At 43.4% G+C, this 23,081-nt stretch overlaps 1 protein-coding gene across 1 annotated transcript; it reads left to right on the top strand.

The window, feature by feature from the left end:
• Positions 1-6,127: 6,127 nt before the first annotated feature.
• On the top strand, positions 6,128-16,706 carry LOC143810159 (microtubule-associated serine/threonine-protein kinase 4-like). The gene is made up of 16 exons (XM_077293042.1): positions 6,128-6,412; positions 10,163-10,264; positions 10,724-10,817; positions 11,223-11,293; positions 11,669-11,754; positions 12,044-12,252; positions 12,664-12,802; positions 12,902-13,034; positions 13,184-13,349; positions 13,494-13,595; positions 14,461-14,583; positions 14,736-14,842; positions 14,927-15,018; positions 15,368-15,453; positions 16,066-16,155; positions 16,377-16,706. Exons 1-16 carry the CDS (start codon positions 6,185-6,187, stop codon positions 16,523-16,525), a joined length of 1,977 nt encoding a protein of 658 aa, XP_077149157.1. The 5' UTR covers positions 6,128-6,184; the 3' UTR covers positions 16,526-16,706.
• Positions 16,707-23,081: the final 6,375 nt, after the last annotated feature.

Below are 23,081 nucleotides of genomic sequence, written 5' to 3'. Positions count from 1 at the left end.
CACATTTAACCAGTTAAACACATATAACTTTTCTCATATAAACATTATCATTATTTCCTTCGGTCAAGACATTATTGCTACTCATCTTAAGCAATATTACTATCGAAGCATAACAAAAGAACATCCCCTTTAAGAGAAGACCAAGTCTCTGTGAGGTAGCACATCTTCTCAAGCTACCAGTCCATACTTATCAAAGGTTCCAGTACGGTATCTTCGCAAAGAGTCCTTGTTTAAGTAAAACCAGTAGGGAGCGCCTTTAATAAGGTGCAAACTATATACAAAGAAGTTTTGATCATGCACTGTTCATGATTTCTCAGTTTTTAAAACTTGTGCAAAACTTTTGGTAACAAAAACAAAACAAACAAAACAATAGGGATTCCGGGTAAACAAAGGGATCCCTTTAATAGTTAACCCTTTACGGGTATAGCAACAAAGTAGTAGAACAGTAACTATTTACAAATAAAAGAAGTACAGTAAAATCTTACTGTGGTGAAGCGGAAGGTGATCTCCTATCCGGTCTCACCAGGCCAACAGCTCGCACTGGTGAGCCAGGACGCGGTTCTGGTCCCAGCAACGCTAAGATCCCTCGCCGGGAGGCCCTTCTTGCTGGCAGGCGCACACGTCCCTCCGGGGCACGGCGAGGCCGGGCTTCTCGAGGTTCCGCGGGGCCGGGCTCTGCTGCTTTCCCCACGGGAGCATCCTCTTCCGGTTTTCCGGCAGCAGCCTGGAGGGCAGTGCATCGCTGCACGCCTCGCGCCATCCAGCCAGCCTCTCCCGTAGCCCTCCTCCATCGGGTGTAAGTCACCGCATCACCGGGTTCCAGATCGCGGGGAAATCTTCCGCTGCAGGGCTCCACCTCTTCCCGATCCACGTGGATCTGTAGCGGCTCCCCGATTTCCTGGATAACCCCGCGTCCGTATTGGGGGTTAAAAGAAATCACGACCCCCCAGTGGGATGAGGGAACCTCTGCAGTGGGGGTCAGGTCCACCTGCACGGCCGGCCAAGGTCGGGTTCGACATGCAGCCATCAAGCGCCGCAGGTGTTCGGCCTCTGGCGTGATCTTTAGGCCCGATGCCTGCGGCATACCTTCAGCCGCGGCCAGGTTGGGAGAAGCAGGGGGCACTGGAACCAGGCAGATCTCTGTGGGCTGGCCCAGCCTAGCAATCACACGGGCATCGGCCTCCATGCGGGCAGCAATTTGCCGGGCCTCTGCCGCGGCCATGCTTTCTTCCGACGGCGGCCGGGGAGGTCGGCCCATCGTTGGTCCTGCTAGGGTCAGTCCCCTCAGCGACGGCGTACCCGGAGCTACATTGGACTGTCCGACCTCTCTCCGCACCCGATCCTTCTCATGCGGGGCTTCTGGCGTGGCCATCTTGGTCTCTTCTCCCGCGTCTTCTTCCCGCGGTCTCTTCCATGGGCGGCCCCGTCCCCATGGTCTCCACCCTCCGACCAGAATCAGGAGGCGGACCTCAGCTGTTGACGGACACGTCCTCAGGACACAGAAATATTTGGACTGGGCGGCCATTGTTGTTCGCGCTCTCCAGATTGTCTACGCCCACCTCACGCCCCTCTTCTCTTCCTGCGCTCCCCTCAGTGCTGTAATGGCGGCGGATTTTGGCGGCAAATGACACGGCACACAGTCTTTGTAATAAAGTACAGTCAAAGCACGGTAAATCACAGTTCCAAGGCACACATGACCCGATTCTTCAGGCTTAAGTAGATCCTGTTCGTGACGCCAAGTTTGGAGCGCCCCCACACCGCCGCAGGGCCGAGGGGTACCCGGAGCCGGGCCTCTAGGTCTCAGTCCTGGGGTTGTCACGGTGGCTAGACCCGGTCCGTGGCCCTGTCTGTCAGTGGGGGACGTCCGGTGCAATAAGTCGTGTTGTAACGGTGCAGTTGTGGGGTGTAGGTCGCGGTAAATAACGAGGACACCAGGTTGCAGTCTCTTTACCTCTTTACTGGAGATCTCTGAGTCCTCAGTCCAGAATACGGTTCACCAGGCTGCGCAAGTCCGGCCGGTCCAATGGCACCTCCAGAGTTCACTTCACAGGTGGAAATCGGTGCCTTCCTTCTTAGCGCTATGTGTTGTAGTCCTTCCCTGCTGTGCTTACGGAAAGTACCCCACAACCGTTGTGTCTGTTTCTTAAGTTCCCTCACAACTCGATTAAATGATGTTCTTCTAATCTTCCGTCCCTTCCTGATGTTACAGTTGGAACGGCACCCGTTTGTCGGATAGGCCTGGAGTTCTTCCGGGACCCTAGAGACGCCCCTCTCCCGCAATTGCCTCCCAAGACTTCATAGGTGATATGTGTTAGACAGCCCGCCTTAAACTGACTGTCCTGCCGCTGTTTAGAGTATTGCTTGAAGCTGAATGTTATAATACTCCCTCGGCGTTCCGGCCACCGGTAATGCGCCTCAGTAGGGTGTTGCTCCGGTCTTACAGCACGACCCCTACTGGAATTCTCCTATTGCTTGATCTCGTTTCTCACTCAGCACAATCTATCTCGCTTCTAGTCCTTTCTTGGGTCCCGCCGCTTCCCGAAGCTGGCGCGGACCCGTTACGTTCTTTCCAATGCCAAGCCTCTGTCAGGATCCCACCCCTGACAGAGACCCTACTGTCTCTTCCTCCACAACACCCTCTGCCACTAGGTGTTGCTTCGTCCAATCCAGTCAGCTTTCTGATCTAACTTCCTGCCTGACCCCCGGTTTACCCACTATGGTGGGGAGTGGCCTAATGAATAGCACCCTTAGCTCCCCCCGGAGGCCCTGCTGTGAAATGTATTGGTGTCTGTGATACCTGATCAGATGAACTCCTTCAGTGCCATCGGACGCACCGTAGCTCCCCATAGTGGCGGAGCCACAGTACTGCAACGACCAGGACTCTGGGGCGCTGCACAGCTATAGGATTACTCCGTCCTAGGTGCGTTACTCTACATTTATCTACATTAAATCTAATTTTCCAAGTGTTTGACCATTCAGTCATCTTATCCAGATCACTTTGTAATATTGTTCTGTCAAGGTCAGATGTTAATATCCTACATAGTTTGGAGTCATCAGCAAAGACTGACACTTTACTCTCAATCCCATCCACAAGGTCATTAATAAAGAGGTTAAAAGAATTGGTCCTAGCACAGATCCCTGCTGTCCCCACTGCTGACTATGTTCCATTTAGAGATTGTAGCATTTACAACGACTCTTAGTTTCCAGGCTTTTAGGCCCCATTCACACGTTGAGTATGTGGTGATTTTTCTACCTCAGTTTTTTTTAAGCCCAAACCAGGCTTTAATATATTTGGCATTAATATACTTATGAATTTTATATTTATGATTTATTTTAATGCCTTTTTGGCTCCACTGGCTGGGATATGTGTCCTGGCAGGACGTTACAATTGAGCACCTCCCCTTGAGAAAGCCAAAGCAGAACGCGCTTCGGGCAGTGTGAGGATTACTTTTTGCACACACCATGGGTAAGCATTGTGCTCTGATCCTTATACACGCGGAATTTGTACAAGTCTGTTTTTGGGTATTGCTTCAGATATTTCATGTGCTCCTTCCTTTTTTGACTTTTTGGCTTTGTTATACTCTGCATAGTGCACATTGTTGAGGTGAAACATATCTACTCAACAGCATTGCTATTAATTATTCGGGAATTGTTGATTCGTGCCTTACTGTTCTTGCCCCCCATGGGTGATATTTTATATGGATAGCCTCCCCCCCATTTTCTTGTTCCTTCAATAAGAGACCTCATTCACATATGTCATGTCATATTTTAATCTGTTTCAATAAAAAAATGTTTTTTGTTCCATTTGGTGGTTTATGGTTACTCCATTCTTTGTTCTTTCCTCTCAGATTATAGGAGCACCACCCTTTAATTTCTTATTACTATTGTGGGGGGACGTTACATTTCTTATAGTTACTAGCCACAATTAGGGTTGAGCGACTTTTATTTTTATAGGATCGGGTCGGGTTTCACGAAACCCGACTTTCTCAAAAGTCGGGTCGAGTGAAATCGGCCGATCCTATAAAAAAGTCGGGGTCGGCCGAAACACGAAACCCAATGCAGTGCAATGGGATACTATGGTTCCCAGGGTCTGAAGGAGAGGAAACTCTCTTTCAGGCCCTGGGATCCATATTTAAGTGTAAAATAAAGAATTAAAATAAAAAATATTGATATACTCACCTCTCCGACGCAGCCTGGACATCGCCGCTGGTAACCGGCATCTTCCGTTCCTAAGAATGGCGCTTGAAAGACCTTTCGATGATGTCACGGCTTGTGATTGGTCGCGGCGGCCCACGTGACCGCTCAGCGACCAATCACAAGTAATTCTCAGGTCCTAAATTCCTCATTCTAGGAATTTAGGACATGAGAATTACGTCACGGCTTGTGATTGGTCGCTGAGCGGTCACGTGGGCGGCCGCGACCAATCATAAGCTGTGACGTCATCGAAAGGTCCTTCACGCGCTCATTCTTAAGAAGGAAGGCTGCCGGAAAGAAGCCGAGGATGAGTATATTCCTATTAGGTATATACTCACCCTCGGACGCGCCCTGCTTCTTTCCGGCAGCCTTCCTTCTTAAGAATGAGCGCGTTCAGGACCTTTTGATGACGTCACGGCTTCTGATTGGTCGCGGCGGCCCACGTGACCGCTCAGCGACCAATCACAAGCCGTGACGTAATTCTCATGTCCTAAATTCCTAGAATGAGGAATTTAGGACCTGAGAATTACTTGTGATTGGTCGCTGAGCGGTCACGTGGGCCACCGTGAGCAATCACAAGCCGTGACGTCATCGAAAGGTCTTTCAAGCGCCATTCTTAGGAACGGAAGATGCCGTTACCAGCGGCGATGTCCAGGCTGCGTCGGAGAGGTGAGTATATCAATATTTTTTATTTTAATTCTTTATTTAACACTTAAATATGGATTCCGATACTGATTCCCGATATCGCAAACATATCGGAACTCGGTATTGGAATTCCGATACCAGATTCAGAAGATTGCCGACCTCATGGCCGACCCCACACAGGGGTCGGGTTTCATGAAACCCGACTTTGCCAAAAGTTGGTGACTTCTGAAAATGGCCGACCCGTTTCGCTCAACCCTAGCCACAATAATATATGATGCACAATTGGAATGTTTGGTTAGTATATCTTTAAAAATGCCCCAAGTTACTGTAACATGGTGCCAGTCTACACAATTAAACTCTTACCTTAATTTGTTGAATTTAGCTTTCCTAAAGTTCCAGGTTTTTGCATTTCCCCTTTTAAATGTTTTATTGAATATTACATTGAAACTACCACATTTTGGTTGCTGCTGCCCTAATGCTCCAGGACCAGTAGATCTGAAATTGTATCTGGTCTATTTGATAGGACCAGATCCAGCAGATTACCTCCCCTGGTCAGTTCATCTACCGGCTGAGAAAGGTAATTGTCTTGTACTGCGGATAAGAATTAGCAGCTTTTAGAATAACCACAAGATTCTATGTCCCATTAAATATGTGGATAGTTAAAATGCCCTATAGTGAGGACCCTATTATAATTTTTTGCTGCCTTTTTAGCTAGTTGCAGCATATCATCCTTTATCTGTTCAGCTATATTAGGAAACTTGTAGAAACTCCATTTAGCAGCTTTCGATTATTGCCATCCCATGTACATTTACCCATAGTGACTCTACATTGTCGCAGCTTCCCCCAATGTCATCATTGATCACAAATCTTAAGCTGGATTTAACAACAATACACACCCATCCACCTTTTTTGTCCTTCCTGTCCTTTCTAAATGTAGTGTAACCCTCTAGATATGTCACCCAGTCATGGCTTTTGTCCAGCCAGGTTTCAATAATGCTCACTTTTTATTGTGCATAACACATAGAAATAATTTTTTTGCAGCGTAAAAATACCCTAACTGATAAAACAAATAAAGCACAAATAGCTCTATCCTCCATATCTGCATCTGGTACTGATGCTGAGCCGATACCGCTGCCTCCTTAAGAGATACTGGCCAACTTCCTTATAAGGTAAGAGGCGCCTTTAGAATCAGAACACAAGATTCCATTATGACATCACAATTAACCATCACTACTTACACAAGCGTTTACACTCTCATCGTCACTTTGACAACCCGTTGTCATTGCTGTCTGTGATAAGCTCTATAGCTAGTCATATACTGTTTTTGCGATTGGATTTATTTGAAATGTCTGGAATTTCTTCAGACAAACTTCAGGTGCTAGCACTACTCCAGGGCATTCTGACCACCTATGACCCTGACTTTGTGCTACCACTACCCGATGGCGTCCTCAGCTTCACTTACCGGCTGGTTATGGAGCTTGTGAGAGACTGCCTGACCAAATACCACCAAGGTCGAATAAGCTCAGAATACCTTGAGCATTTACAACAAAACATCTGGATATTGGTACATCAGGTAAGTAGCAGACAATCTGCACAAATCATAGAAATAATAATGGAATACAAGGTTAAGTTAATACCCAGATAAGAATAGCCGGGGAGCTGAAATAGGGCACACAGGCTACATGACAAGGGAAAGGGTGGGATCTAAAGGGTTAACAGCGGTAGGGGTGAGGTTTGGCGAGAAGGTTTTAGATGCTGGGGAGTGGGTGGATTGAATTGGATAACCCATTAACCCCTTTATTACCTTGCAAATTTCAATTTTGGTGGTTTAGTTTTTTGCTCCCTTTCATCACTTAGCCATAACTTTTTCATTTTTCCTTCAATATGGCCGTGTGTGGGCCTGTCTTTTGCTGTATGACTTGTACTTTTAAATGACACCATTGATTTTACCATACAGTGTACTGGAAAATTGTGTGGTGAAATTGTAAAAAAAAGTGAATTTCTGCAATTATTTTTTGTTTTTTTGTTTTTTACCATGTTCACTACATCCTAAGACTGACCTGCTAATTTGATTGTACAGATCATTATGAGTTTGCAGATACCAAACATGTATAGGTTCTTTCTTATTTATATGAAAGAAAGAAAAAGTGGTTCCACTGTATCACTTTATGAGACCTGTAGCGTCTCTATGCTTTGGGATCTGGGCGAGGGTTTTTGTTTTGCGTGCCGAGCTGTCGTTTTTATTGATTCCATAATGGGGTGGATAAAATGCTTTTATCTCCTGTTTTTGAATTTTATTGCAATGTTGCGGTGACCAAAAAAACATAATTCTGACATTTCGATTTTTCTTCTCAATTTTTTACCAATTGGATTAATTTACTATTTTGATATATTGGACATTTCTGAACACATGAATACCAGATATGTGTACTTTTTATGTTGAATGGGGCAAAAGGGGGGTGATGTGAAGTCTATTTATTAAAACATTTTTTTTCTACTTTTTACTCGCTTCAACAGTCCCCTTAGTAGACTTGAAGCTGCAATCTACGAGCCACTTCTGATTCACACAGCAGGGCTTCAGCCATAGGCCGCCGTTCATAGGAGATCTGCAATGATAAGCATGGTGGTCTTCGCAGACCCGTAGCTGTCATGACAACCCATCAGCACTCCGCAATCATGTGACAGGGCACTGATGGTTGGGTCTTCTGACGCGCTTCTGGAGCGCTCAAGTTAAATGCTGATGTCGGTGATTGACAGCGATATTTAACAAGTAAACAGCTGAGGGTGAATCACAATTCCACCCGCGGTTGTTAGAGGCACGTGAAATCATTTGTCATGTGCCGGGAGACCGCATCAAAGAGAGGTAGATGACCTTGGACATACCTATACCTCCAAGGTCATAAACGTGTAAAGGAGCACAGATTTTTTTGTTCTTCAATTCTCATTTTTTCATCACTTTCTTTCAAGATCCACAACTTTGTTATTTTCCTAGTGACATATGAGGACTTGTTTTTTGCGGGACGAGTTGTGGATTTCAGTGTCTCCATTCTTTTTACCATACATTGTACTGAAACAAGGGGAAACAAAGAACATGAGATGAAATGGTGTTTTGTGTTGCTGTATTCAGAGACCCAGAACATTTTTATTTTTCTGTTGATGGGGCTGAACGAAGGCTTATATATTGCACGGTGAACACATGATTTTATTAATACCAACTATGTGGACATGTGATGCTTTGATTTCATATTATTAAATATTTTTTTGGAAGTGAGGTAATAATAATAATAATCATTATTTTTATATAGCGCTAACATATTCCGCAGCGCTTTACAGGTTGCATACATTATCATCGCTGTCCCCATTGGGGCTCACAATCTAAATTCCCTATCAGTGTGTCTTTGGAAGACAAAGAACAACAAAGAAACCCACAAAACAAGGGTTTTTTTTAGTTTTTTTTTAAATTTCCGGCATTTATTCATCGTGTTAATTAATTCCATATCTTGACATTTCAAACATTTACAAACGCTACAATACCAAATCCATTGATAAATGTTTTTCCTTTCTTTATTTTTAATGGTCAAAAAAATAAATCATTTGAACTTTCATATTTAAAAAAAAATTATACTTTTTTCCTTTGTTTATAGCATTCTTTTCAGTGCCCTTAAAGGACATAAATCTGCGATCGCTTGAATCCCTTATACTATGTATTGCAATGTTATAGTAATGCGGTATGCAGTGAAAATCTCAGTGTCCTCAGCCTAGGGCCACGTTCACACATTCAGTATTTGGTCAGTATTTTACATCAGTATTTGCAAGCCAAAATCAGGAGTCCGTGAAAAATACAGAAGTGGTGACGTGTTTCTATTATACTTTTCCTCTGATTGTTCCACTCCTGGTTTTGGCTTCAAAATACTGATGCAAATACTGAAAGTGTAAAAATGGCCTAAGGTTGAGTGTCATGTCGGACGCTGTTCACACTAGGGCGTCCGACAGACAGCGGTAATTCGTCATTCGTCCACTATATGCTCAGTGGCGCCGGCTAGATTGATCCAGATTGTACGGGGTTAATCTGGCTGGTACTCGGGTTGGAGGCTTAGTCATGCCCATTGCCTTTAAATAGATTTGCTGCGCTTTGGGCGTCGCCGATTATAGCTTGTGTCTTGTGCCTGGTGATCTCGGTCTAGAGTGGTGGTCTAGGAGAAGAAATATCGTATCTGGTGGTGTATTATCCTTCATTATATTTCTCCTTCCTATATTTTTGTTTGTTTTGCCCTGTGCACATTATAGTGTTTTCCTGTGTGTCTGCGGCGTGGTGCGTTTTTTAGTTTTCCCTGTCTGTGCTTTCTGTAGGGGTTGGTGAGAGGTCTTATCACTGGGTGGTGGGTGGAGGTTTCAGCTTAGTACTGAAGCAGGACTCAGGGTCAGGCCTGGCAGCCCAGACATGCGCACCTTCAGTGTAAACTCTGGGAGAGGGACAGATAGGGTTTCCCTAGTTTGAGGGATGTTGCATGGGCCCGGGTAATCAGCTGTAGTCTACCCAGTACCCCTGTGACTTTGAGCTCCACAAGATTACAGTGACCCCCAGCTGTCACAGTAACTGTCCCCTGTGATCACATCATAAAGGGTCGATGATAGCCGGAGTGCACGGACACTGATGCGTCCAACACATAAAAGCTGCTGTCCGACATTGACTGTCATTTAAATGGTTAACAGAAAAACAGCCGCTGCCAGAACTCAGCGCCGTCCGCAGCTGTTACAGACGGAAGTCGCTATGTAATATAGCTGTATATGCCGTGTGTTTAGGGAGCTCAGCTCCGGAGCCCCTCCACATGTGCGGACCCCTTCCCAGGAAGGGAATAACATGTACATTTGTGGGAAGGAGTTATGGAGGACAATAAAAGGAAGAAGGTTGGGGAGATTCCTCCTCTTTGCAGTTTCACATTCCAGCATCCAACCAGCCCTTATAGATATATATATATATATATAGGGAGGAAAGGAAGGAGGATGTAAAAGACAGTACTTGATCAGCAGGGGTCTTGGGGAGGTAACATTGTCTTTCTATCGTCAAAGCGGCGGGGGATGAGTCTGAGGCTGTTAAATGTGAGGTCCTTTCAATAGGGGCCATGTGCGCTATTTCCATACACTGGGTACGTAGGGAGCACGTGGAGATGTAAAGGTTTACAGGTGACCGATTCCCTCGTCAGCGGTCATGTAGTACTTGTAGCGCCGATAGCAGGAGTAACATGGTGACATAGATGGCCTCCTCCTCCATTCTGCACTTTCTCTCATGAATTTCCTTTTTTGTTTATTCTCATCTCTACAGGCAGAAGAAAAATCCCGCAGTGGAGAATTGGCCTTTATTAAACAACTGGCCCAAAACGTCCTGCTTGTACTGGAGTATCCGGCCTACTCCCCGGAGCGTCTGGTAAGGATCCATCATCTCCTATATCTCATGTCCTTGTTGTCTGATCGTCTCCAGATTACCAGTCATATAGCAGAAGGTCAGATGTATGATAGCAGACGCCTCCCTGTCCGCTCCAGGCAGACACAGGATATTTTATGGCAGCCTGTCTCTGCGGCTCCATCATCTGTGATGACAGTCTGTACTCAGCAGTGCGGAGTTTGTATTTCCGCCTCTGTCTCACACAATTATCATTATCTTCCTTCTTATAAATGCTGCAGTTCTGATAGACGTTATTAGAGAACAGTTGTATATAAAACTCCCTTATATATTATTGTGGATTTACTGGAGGGAGCGGCCGTGTATAGTCCGTCCTATACTGAAATTATCATGTAAATCCAGTATTACTACTTCCTGTGTTATATATGCAGTAATGTAGTGTTTGTGAAATGTTATATTAATTGTATATATTATATCCATCAGGAAACATCAGAAGATGACTCCGAAGAGACACAAAACCTCCACATTGCTGACCCTGATACCACTCAGCGGGGGCGAAACCCTGGTCTGATGGAAGGTAAGCCAATCATCTAATATTTTACATTCAATATCAAGTTATAGGGAACGGCAAAGAATATGGAGATTTACTCCTCATCCTCTGTATGAGGTCGGTGACGGCTCATGGACCCCTATAGACTATAATGGAGGGGGCTCATGTAATTCAGATTCTCCCCTCTGGGCTCTTCTCAGCCCCCAATCATGTCGTTGTAGTGACTCGATCAGATCCTGAGCAATCACACATTTATAGTACAGTATATATAGATATGCCATAATTATATACAGTGTGCAGAATATCCATACACCTCGTAGTACTCCATGTCCAGGGGTCTCGCCATTTCCTTCATTACATGGATGTGTTATATAATAAGTGCTGATATAGACTAATACATGACGTCTCTTCATTATTTCATCATTACTTTAGGAATAACTGTGCCGGCAAATACTGATGGAGGAATATGTGAGACACCAGAGATCATCCAGGCATCTGCCAGTGTAAGTATCAGAGACGTCTGTGTATCATCAGATGACGGGTGTGAATTACACATCCCATATTGTACCCCATATGATAATGGGATATCGCTGTTCTTCATGTAGATCAGACCTGTTGTGTGTGATGATGGCGTTATTATTCTGCCTCCTCTGTGTGATGTTCCCTATCCTCCCCTGCAGCACAATGATATCTGTGTATGGGGGATATCCCCCTATAATATAATAGTGTCTGTGGAGGGTCCGGCTTGTATCATGTCCTCTACATCTGCCGCAGTGTAATCAGCGGGGACATAATGTAGAAGTGAGACCATCCTGCATCTGGAGCTTATATGTTTCTCCAGCTTCTGTGTCTTATTGTCATTTCTTATTCCTTTTTAGGCCTTGATCGGACCATGTAACCCGTTGAGGTTACCTTGTAAGAACGACTATAAGCCGATCAAACTGATCAGCTTTGGAGCCTTTGGGTGAGCTTTATTTTGGTATAATATTTATTTCTTCCTTATGATGATGTTTATGTCTCTGCGTCCTGCCCCTGCAATGTTCCCATAGACAAATTAGATGAGTCCACATCACTGTCCACGTTTGTCACAATTCAGGGATGAGGACCCCCATTGGTGATCATTTATGGAGTGTTATTTTATGTAATTCTAGACATGGATTTCTAGGGTCCGCCGCCCATCTAGTATTAATCTATTTATTTTATAGACACATTGTAAGAATTCATACTAAATCTTGGATTTTCCTCTTCTCCAGGGCCGTCCACCTAATGCGCCATAAAGATACAAACCAAGTATGCGCTATGAAGAAAATAGACAGAGAGAACGTGACCGAGCCAAGGAGACTTGAACGAGCCTTTCTGGAGAGGGACGTCTCAATCTTCGCTGATTGTCCCTTTGTGGCCTCCATGTTCTGCTCCTTTGCTACTAAACTTCATCTGTGTATGGTCATGGAGTATGTACCAGGTAGGACACATCCATTGTATCTATATCCAGCCTCGTCTGCTGAATCCTAGCACCTTTATATAGGGTCACTCTGCAGTACACTGTATATGACCGGGGTCACATTTGCGAGTGCAATGAGAGAAACTCGCGCAAGTCTCTCGCCTCAATACCCGGCACTGCCGCCGGCACTCGGGACCGGAACGTTCAGCTGTATAGAAATACATGCAGCCTAACGCTCCGGTCCCGAGTGTCGGCGGCAGTGCCGGGTATTGAAGCGAGAGACTCACGCGAGTTTCTCTCATTGTACTCGCAAGTGTGACTATCTCTATATATTAGATCCTGCCCCAATGTCTGTTATTTCTCATTCCCCCTCATCATGTGTAATTTACATTGTAACAAACCCTCACCTGTCATATTTGCTTTCTCCTGTAGGAGGAGACTGTAGAAAGCTTTTAAAGTACAGGGGTCCTTTACCTGTCAGCCTGGCCCGTATGTACATTGCTGAAACAGTTCATGCTGTGGAATACCTGCATAGCTACGGTGTGGTGCACCGAGACCTGAAGCCCGAGAAGTAAGTGACCTATATAGTGTAATAAATGGGGAAGAAGTAGAGCTTGTTTTACAGTCTATGGGTTATTTATTGGGGCTGACACCATCTTTTCTTTCACAGTCTCCTGATAACATCAACAGGACACATTAAAGTCACTGATTTAGGAGTTTGCAAACTCGGCCTCATGAGACCAACATCAGACATCTACAAGGCTCCATTTGACGACATCACCAACGAGTTCCTTGATAATGAGGTCAGCTTTACTTACAAGGATGTTCCACTTCACAAATCTCATCTATTTCTCCTTATCTGATAATTTCTCATCTAGAAAACGTTTCCACTGACGTTATTGGTCACAATTATATTTATTGATTATAATCGAATTTTTCTGTTGGTTTCCAGATTCTTGGCACACCTAGTTACATGGCTCCAGAAGTCCTCTTAAAGAAAGGATATGGAAGGCCTGTTGACTGGTGGTCAATAGGGATCATCCTATATGAATTTCTTTTTGGATCTACACCATTTAATGGGGCTTCCAAAAAGGAGATTTACTGTAGTATCGTCAGGGGTAAGTAAAATAATCTGCATGCTTTGTGATGTCTCAGTTATTTGGTTTGCTTGATTATGTGGTTTATTTCCTACCTCTGTTAAGGAAAATATGAAATAAATGAAAAAGTTTTAATTCCTGTAATATTTCTTTCTTATATAACAGATGACGTAACTTGGAATTATCAGAAGTACTCTCCTCCACCCGATGCTCAAGATTTCATCACTGAGCTACTCAGAAAAAATCCAACACATAGACTTGGAACCGGTAATATTATAATAGTATTATTAATGACTAGTGATGTGCCAACCTGGGGATTTTTGGGTCCGGGCGAACATTTATAAATGTTTGGATTGGGTACCCGAACCTGGACGACATTTAAATGAATGGGAGGCCTGACCATCTTGACCATCTATTGTTTCCCAAGCTGTCATTTGTGTGACAGCACGGGAACACACAGGCTATGATCGGCGGTAAGATTGTTACTGCCGGTCAGAGTGCTGCTGTACTCACATTGTCAGATGACAGCATGTTAGCCAGAAGCTGTGACTGCTGTAAAATAGATACAGCTGGTCACAGGAGTCAGCTGATGAGAGTAATACTCATCATCATCCTACACATGCTCTCGCTGATAGCAAGGTTTTCCTCTATTTTTGATTATCAGCTTATGTAAAGCTGACTGCTGCGGGCTGCAACCTCCAGCTGTCATTTTTTATTGGCTGGTTATCAAAAATAGAGGGGTCCCCATGCTGTATATTTTAATTATTTAAATAAATAATTTTAAAAAATGGTGTGAGGTCCATGGGAAACAGCCGGTGTTCAACCCAAACAGTAACATGCACATCTTGGAAAAGTCTGTGTTTGGGGTCCGCGCACTGACAGTAGTTGCTCGGTATGGATCCTGAACGTTATTGTTCGGGTTCTCCCATCACTATTAATGACTTATTACACCTCTGTGAGAAGAGAAATGATTGTGTCCATGAGGAGCAGCACATAAGTTCTCTAGTCTACCTACTTTCAGGACATTTCGGCTCTGTTACATCTTAAGTTCAGATTAGCATAACCTGTACAGATATGGATCAGTTTCTCTGAAAATGACTGTATCAATTTCTTTCTTGTCTTCTTTTTCCAGATGGAGCCAATGAGATCAAATGTCATCAATTTCTGTGTTACTTAGACTTTGAAAACCTTCTAAGTCAGAAGTCCCTGTTTGTTCCTGATTTAAAGTCAGATGAGGACACCCACTACTTTATCAGTAAGTAAAATAAGACGTCATCTGCAGAAAACCACCATGTGTCTTGTCTTTCAGTTTGCGTGACAATTATCACAATTCCATTAGTGATAACATGGTGACTGTCTGACCCTGGTTTCATACTAATAATATCTTATAACAATTGTATTTTTCAGCTCGCCATAGGAGCAAACATATTGATTCAGATGAGGGTGACACAAGTGGGAACAATGACTGGACAGAAGTCCAAAATTTTGTTTCATCTTCTCAGAGGTTTCCCAAAGTAAGTATATAGCCAATAAAATGCATAAAACTATAATTAGAGAAAAGTTTCAAAATACATCTATTTTATATTTCTCTGTTTTAGCTATATACCCCCAATACCGGGATGACGACCGATGAAGAGCCTATATCAGCTCCAATGTGTTCCCCAAAGAACAGCGAAATACGCTCAGACTTGTGAGTAGATTATCATCATTATTATGAGATTTAGTTCTGATATATGTCAGATCCAAAATACAAGACACGAGTAACAAATCTAAATCCAGCTTCCACCTCCCCATGATTGCTGATTTCTGTAGGTCTGGCTTGTGATATCACTGTAGCAATAGCTGATCAATGTGACCAACTGTTCATTTCCAGTTCACCACAGGCCAATATTACTAGCACCACTCCATTCTGGCTGGTAGAATGGGGTCCTGGGCAGGATATTCCCTTACTGTTGTCCTAATTGCCCTTACAGACAGGTGTTCTTACTTGTTTCTATTGTTTTTACATTCAATTTACTTGTCTTTCTTCTACCAAACAGGCAGAGCGAGTCTTCTTCAAAACCTGATGGTGACAATCAGAGTTTAACTACTGGAAGCAGCGAGTCATCCTCGCCCTCATTGTCAGGTATGTACAGATTTATAGGCCACTCTCTTATAGTCTATAATACTAAATGCTCAGAAAATTACTTACTCTTTTTCGCTGTCCCCCTGAGTATTCTGTTTTTGTTTCATTAAAATCCCCCATACGGTTCCAGAGTTATGGGACTTTTTATTTAGTGCTAAGTTTCATGGTCTTTACAAAGGGGGCGTGGCTCACAGGATTCTCTGGGGGCGTGTCTACAGGCTGCTCTGCAATAATTACTTGTGAGCCACGCCCCCATAGTAAAGCCCATTACAACTAGCACTAAATAAAAAGGCCCAAATCTCTGGAGCTGTATGGGGGATTTTAACAAATCTGAAAAACCAGAATAATCAGGGGATCAGTGTGAATAATGTAGAGTGAGTCCTGGACACTTCTGACCTGGTGACTTAAAAGTTACTGACTGTATAATATTACTGTGGATTGCTGCAAGTAATGTCATGTTAATAAGGGGACATAGTTCCTTCGGGAGACCCCACATGGCGGCACACAGAAAAGCTACAGGTGCATATTAGTCAGTTTGCCCAACTCTATAAAGATACTAAGCTAATCTTATAGGAGTTTATAACCAACATCTGCTTCTGACTTTTTGATTAGATTCTACTGTTCAGAAGAGAAGAAAATCTGCACTAAATCTGAGAAAACAACAGAAAACAGAGGAAGTAGAAGAGGGGGAAAGGAGGCGAGGTAAGTGTGACAATGAGCTCCATGTTGTATGATGTCAGTGAGAAGAATTCATGTGGAGCAGATGTTATTGGTCAGTGGTGGGATTGTCACATGTGTGATGACTGACAATGATCCCGTACCTGTGTATGGAGAAGATCCCTCTACCGTCCTCCCACAGTGACACCACTGTAGTATCCTCTAATATGGAGTTACTTACATGAGTTTTACATCTTTTATTATAGGTTCGATCTTCCGTAGGATGATATCATCCTGCCTGCGTGGATTCTCCAGGGCTGCTCGCGCTGTCAGAGAAAGCTGCCTTTTTGCCTGCTGTGACCGGGGCACCATTGACATCTCAATGACAGAAAACCCCCCACATCTAGCGCCCTGAAGAAAATGCAGCACATCCACCATCACTGCTGTACCTGTATGGAAGGACTTGTACATCTACCTGTGGCCTTCTGACCTGCAAGAAACATCTGCAAATGTTGAAGGCCCCATTAAGAATATCTCTTTATCCTTCCCTGGAATTCTTAAATGAATATTGTAAATAAATACAAATTTAAAATTGATTAATGTCCTTTGGAACCTAATTGAATAATAGTGACAATAACACCTTTACCAGCTCAGACGTATAGGTACATCTAAGATTGGCTCCACCTGTCTTCTGCAGGTTCCAGTGCTGAGCCCTCAACTTTTCTGGCACATGTCAGCTGATTTGATCAATCTCTGACAGAGGCATTTAACATGCTCGTGCCAGAAGCGCATCACCAATCCCGCCCATCGGCGCCCGTGTCACATGACCATGAGTTGCCAATGGGTTGGAAGGACAACTCGGGGTCTGCAAGAGACCACTGTGGTTGTCATTGCCGGATAGCTATGAATGCCGCCGAGCGTTTGGCCCTCCTGGTAAATGACTATTTCTGTTACACAGAGCTGTGCTGCAGCCCTGCTGGTAAACAATGTAACGAGAAAACAAATCAAAATGGCACAATTACTTTTTTGGTTGCCACAACAATACAATAAAATGAAAAACGGGAGATCAAAAGATCGTATCTACCCCCAACATGGCATCAGTAAAAACGTTTTTTGCAATTTTCACCACAATTTGAATGTTTTTCCCATTTTCCAGTACATTTTATGGCAAAATCAATGGTGTCTTTCAAATGTACAACTCGTCCTGCAAAAAACGAGCCTTCACATGACTATATTGACTGAAAAATAAAAAAAATGATGGCTCTGGGAAGAAAAGGAGCAAAAAAATGAAACTCAAAAATGGAAAAACCCAAGGGGGTGAAGTGGTTAATGGAATATCAATACGATACACGTCATAAATGTCTGAAGGATTGGACACCAAACAGAAGAAGATTGGTTCTATACCTCCCATTAATCCTCCAAACCCCGGCCAACAGTGGAGATGACCTGAGGTTCTGTTAGTCCTAAGGCTATGTGCACATAGCACTTTATAGGCCTCACTGAATTATTTTATGGGTAGATGCGTTGTTTTTCTTCAGGTGTCTTTTTTTGTAATTTTTGCAGTTGGCGTCTTTTTTTGTGAACTGTATATAAAGTAGTGAGCATCTTTCAAACAGAAGCATCTTTCAAACAGCAGAATGATCATTCAAGTCACTTCCGTTATCCACGTCAAAGATTTTGAAGCTGGAGATTGATAAAAAAAAGCTGAAAAAGACTGAAACATACAGAATGCAAAGCAAGTTGTTTTTATATCGCATATGTTCAATCGTTTTATTTTTTATCGAGTTCTCTTCATGAGGGATCCATGCGGAATCCACCACAAAATGACCTTGTGTGGACAGACCCTTAGGCCAGGTTCACATTGAATTAAAGCAGCCCGTTCAACACATGCGTTAAACGGGCTGCGTTAACGCAAGTGCCGATATGCCATCGCGCTAGCGCAGATAGAGCTAACAGATGCTCTATCTGCGCTAGCGGTGACGGTCCCGGAAACACTGCAGCCTTGCGTCCCAGGGTCCATCACTCAATGACGGCACATCGCTTAGGTACGCCCATTTTGGGCATGCTCTAGCGATGCGCCTGAAATAGGGCTTAATGGCAGCGTTAATGGACTGCTTATAACGTAATGTGAACCCAGCCTAAGAGTGGCAACCAATCTAGGGGGAAACATGTTCTGATCCACTGGTTTTACAAGAACTGAGATGCTTTTACCTCACTGCTGCTCTATTTCAGTTCTATGCACAAAAACAATTTGTATTCTGTATTGTAGATCCTGGGGGTCCCAGCAGTCGCACCTCGCCAGAGGCGTCGAAAAAGGCTCAGCACAGGGAAGCAAAATATCTGAGAGGGCCCTAACTAGGTAACCATGTTTGCGACTACTGTTGTGCACAATAATCATGTGTATAGGGGAACCTCAGGAGATGACCAGGCTATTACTGAAAATAAATCTCTACAAAACCCAAACTGATACTACTGCCATATGGTGACCATATAGTGGTGGATATCAGTCCTGCAGAGCATATTACGAGATTATACTACAATTATTGAATGTGATATATATATAGCGGGATAGAAGGAGCAAAATAATCAAATATAGTAAAAAATAACAATTTTAAATAGTTTGTCATAAAATAGTATATAATACAAAATACAATTACTGCAATGTCAACATGGAACATGAATACAAAAACCAAAAAGGACAAACCTTTCCAACCTATGTGGGGAAGTCTATAATGTTTACAGGAAGAACATGGACTGTAGATATAAACTATTAGTATATAATTATAACACCTGGTATCAAAATGATGATTAGCATAGGTGTATCATTATCAGTTCACAAATATAAGCAATAGATGTTCACAGCACAATTATGGCAACACAGGAATAATAGTATATGCAGAATATAATGGCTAGATTGTCATACTAAAATAGCACAAGTGGATCATAGTGTATACATAAATCATTGCCTCAATCCATTACCTGTGGCCATCTTTGAAAAGATGGGTTTGTACACCGCATCTCGACGCGTGTTTCACCGCCTCTGACAAAATGACAGTGGTCAGGAAAAAGTTTGGGCAAAATATTAAATCAAACATTATTACTATGCTTCAATATTCAATTTTCAAAATGGATAAATAGACAATATTATAAAAAGATCTCATCGAATCCTGTTGCAGTGGTCTCAGTCAAAAATCCAGCCTGCCGCCTGCCGTCACGGGTGTTTCAGAAGCAAGAAACAGTCGCTCTACATCTGGCTGCAGAAGGTCTCTGTGTTTGACACTGCAGACGCCTTCTTAATCTTTCTGGGTGTTGGACCCAGCGGCAACCTCCCTCCGGCTCTAAACTCCCAGTCTGCTTTAGGGAGTCACAGGTTATATTCACATTTTCCCTTGTGAAGGCTTGGAGCAATAGCAGTCGGCTATCTTCCTCTGGTGCTGTTGGAAGACGTTTGGTGTTACCTCTCTGAGTCTGCTCAAGATAAGTTTCTTAACCCTTGTTTGTCTCCCTTCTCGTCTTCAGTGTTCAGTGGGGACTGACCAGGGTGCATCCTCCCTTCCTTATTCAGGGCCTAGCTCTAGGAATATACAGGGCTTAGTTTACTGCTCGGCGATTGGTGTGGAACCAATATAGGGACGGTTGGGGTGGCAGGGTGTTATTAGACCTGCCACTCCCCCTTTCCCTAGCATTTGGGCTTCCTTCCCCTCTTAACCTTGTGTTGCACTTAGTCTTCCCTCACTGTGCATGACACCTGCCTTGTAATACAGAAGTACACACAAGAAAAGGGAAGACTAGGTCTGGCTTTGTTATGCCCTTTTCAGAACTACTTTAACATCTAAGGCCCCAAGACTCCCGCCCTTACAAGAGCGGTCCACAGCTCTCCCTCATGTGGAATGCCCTATGTGCCTCTACATAGGGTATTCCACTGTCAGAAAAAGACTTCCTAGATGTAAAAACACCATGTCTTGTTTGTTTCCATGAGCCTTTTGTAGTTTGGAAAGATTTGAAACTGTGCATTAGGACAATCGTGGTTGTTTTTTTATGTTATCTTTAACTGTATAAGTAAAAGTTATATTTTAATAATGACCATCACCATGCTGATAAATCTAAGTTTAATGTTTAGTAATAGTTATGTCATGAACACTGGGAAGGATGTAACACAGGGGAAGGGCCAGTGGTTTCACCCTCAGACACAGAGTTTGTACCCAGGCATTCCTGGTTCGAATTATATTGAATTTCCCTTTATAAGGGGATTTGTGGGTAAGATTTTCAAACTAGCAGCATATATAGAGAGCATGTTTCATTACGTTACTTATATTATTATTTTGTGTAAGGCTGAAACCTGAAGAAGTGTGTGGAGCATATTAATACATTGAGGTTCCAAAATGTCCAAGTGCAGACCCAAAAATCAACATTAGTCTCCCAGATGCTTAAAGAGATTGTGAGAAGGGCAACATAATAAAACATTATAATAGATAATATAGAGATTGAGAGTAAAAATTTGACAATTGAACAAAGTACAAAAAGTTTCCAAAAATTACCCAAGGGGTCTGTATCATACACGCTGAAAGAGACCATGACGGGGGCCTCACAATAAATTTTGCAGTTATTATAATTGATAGACATAGGGAGGACAAGTTTCACAATTGCACAATGAACAAAGGTTTCCAAAAATTACCTAAGGGGTCTGTATCGTACACGACGAAAGAGATTGTGATGGTGACCTCACAATAAATTTTGCAGTTATTTTAATTGCTAGACATAGGGATTACAAGTTTCAGCATTGCACAATGTACAAACATTTCCAAAATTACCCAAGGGGTCTGTATCATACATGAGGAAGGAGACCGTGATGGGGACCTCACAATAAATGTTGCTGTAATTATAATTGCTGGAGATAGGGAGTACAAGTTTCAACATTGCACAATGTACAAAGGGTTCCAAAAATTACCCAAGGGGTCAGTATCATACACGCTGAAAGAGACCATGATGGCCACCTCACAATACATTTTGCAGTTATTATAATTGCTAGAGATAGGGAGTAATAATAATAATAATTGTTATTTATACAGCACCAACATATTCCGTAGCACTTTACAAGTTTCACCATTGCACAATGTACAAAGGTTTACAAAAAAAAAAAAATTACTCATGTGGGGTACATATAGATTACAAAGTACTTGTCATCTATAACACACAACACACTTGCGGCAGGGCATGGCAACACCTCCAAGGCGTACAAGGAGAAGTCGGGTCAAGTGTGCAGCTTGGATAACCAATAGGTAAAGGGCACTGAAGAATCAGGAAGGACTCTGGTATGGTCACAAATACTCCTTCACCATCTTGGTCAACTTCTCCCTCCTTGTCATAGTTACATCCACAGATAGCCCATGCTGATTTGATGGTTTCATGAGAAAGGCCCAGTTGGTGGACATCCACCACCTGAGTAGCACCTGGTGTATATGTCCCTCCCCTGTAATCCTTGCGGGTGAAAAGAGCCAGTACCTCTGCCAGCAGCATTGTATGAGGGTAATCTTTTCAGCAACTCTTCAACAATGGCCCTCTGTGCATGCATGCACTGAAAATGGCACGTCTGTGTTGTGTATCCGCTTTTTGGGCTCCCCTGGTGGTTGCTGGTGGTACTGGTGACTTGTTTGCACTTTGCTGCTTCTGTTCACCTGCTTCCATCAGCGTTTGGGAGTTTCCTATTTAGCCTTGCTCTCCAGTCATTTCCTTGCCGGTCATCATTGTAACCAGAGCCTTCGGTTGCATGTTCCTGCTACTAGTCTGCTGATCAGCTAAGTGGACTTTGTCCTTTTGTTTTGTACCTTTTGTCCAGTTTGCAGTTTTTGTAATTCTCTGTAGCTGGAAGCTCTTGCGGGCTGAAATTGCCACTCCTGTGTCATGAGTTGACACAGGAGTCTTAAAGTAATTTCAGGATGGTTTTTGAAAGGGTTTTCAGTTGACCGTGAAGTCCTCTTTTGTATCCTTCTGCTATCTAGTAAGTGGACCTCTCTTTGCTAAATCTACTTTCATACTGTGTATGTCTTTTCCTCTTAATTCACCGTTGTTACATGTGGGGGGCTGCTATCATCTTTTGGGGTATTTCCCTGGAGGTAAGCCAGGTCTGTTTCTTCCTCTACCAGGCGTAGTTAGTCCTCCGGCTGGCGCGTGGCATATAGGAAGCCGTAGGTATGCTCCCTGGCTACTATTAGTTGTGTGGTAGATTTAGCTCACGGTAAACTCGAGTTTCCATCACCCGAGAGCTCGTTCGTTATTCATATGTTTCTTACGTTCCCTTGCCATTGGGAACCATGACAGTATGACCGGCCCGTGTTAAAGTTATTGGCAGAAGAAAGGAGAGAAAAAAGAAGTCTGTAAATTATTATTTTTTTTTTTTTTCTCTTTTTCCCCTATGCTTGCTCCATAGTTGGATCAGTTGTATTTCAGCTCTAATTACAGCCTTTGCCTTTCTCTCCTTATAATCCTTGAATGGCTCTGAGCTCACCTGTTTAAAGATGGATCCTCAGAGTTTGGCTGCAGGTTTAAATAATCTTGCTACGAAGGTTCAAAGTTTACAAGATTTTGTTATACATGCTCCTATTTCTGAGCCTAAAATCCCTACACCAGAGGTGTTTTCCGGAGATAGATCTCGGTTTTTGAATTTCAAATATAATTGTAAATTATTCCTTTCTCTCAGACCTCACTCCTCAGGAGATCCTGTCCAGCAGGTTAAGATTGTAATCTCTTTGCTGCGAGGTGACCCTCAAAATTGGGCATTTTCATTGGCACCAGGGGATCCTGCGTTGCTCAATGTGGATGCGTTTTTCCTGGCTTTAGGGTTGCTTTATGAGGAACCTAATTTGGAGATTCAAGCTGAAAAAGCTTTGATAGCCCTATCTCAAGGGCAAGATGAAGCGGAGATATACTGCCAAAAATTTCGTAAATGGTCTGTGCTTACTCAGTGGAATGAG

This window comes from Ranitomeya variabilis, chromosome 2 (genome assembly GCF_051348905.1).
Source record: "Ranitomeya variabilis isolate aRanVar5 chromosome 2, aRanVar5.hap1, whole genome shotgun sequence".
Classification (NCBI taxonomy): domain Eukaryota; kingdom Metazoa; phylum Chordata; class Amphibia; order Anura; family Dendrobatidae; genus Ranitomeya; species Ranitomeya variabilis.
This window is presented reverse-complemented; position numbering and strand designations above follow the sequence as displayed.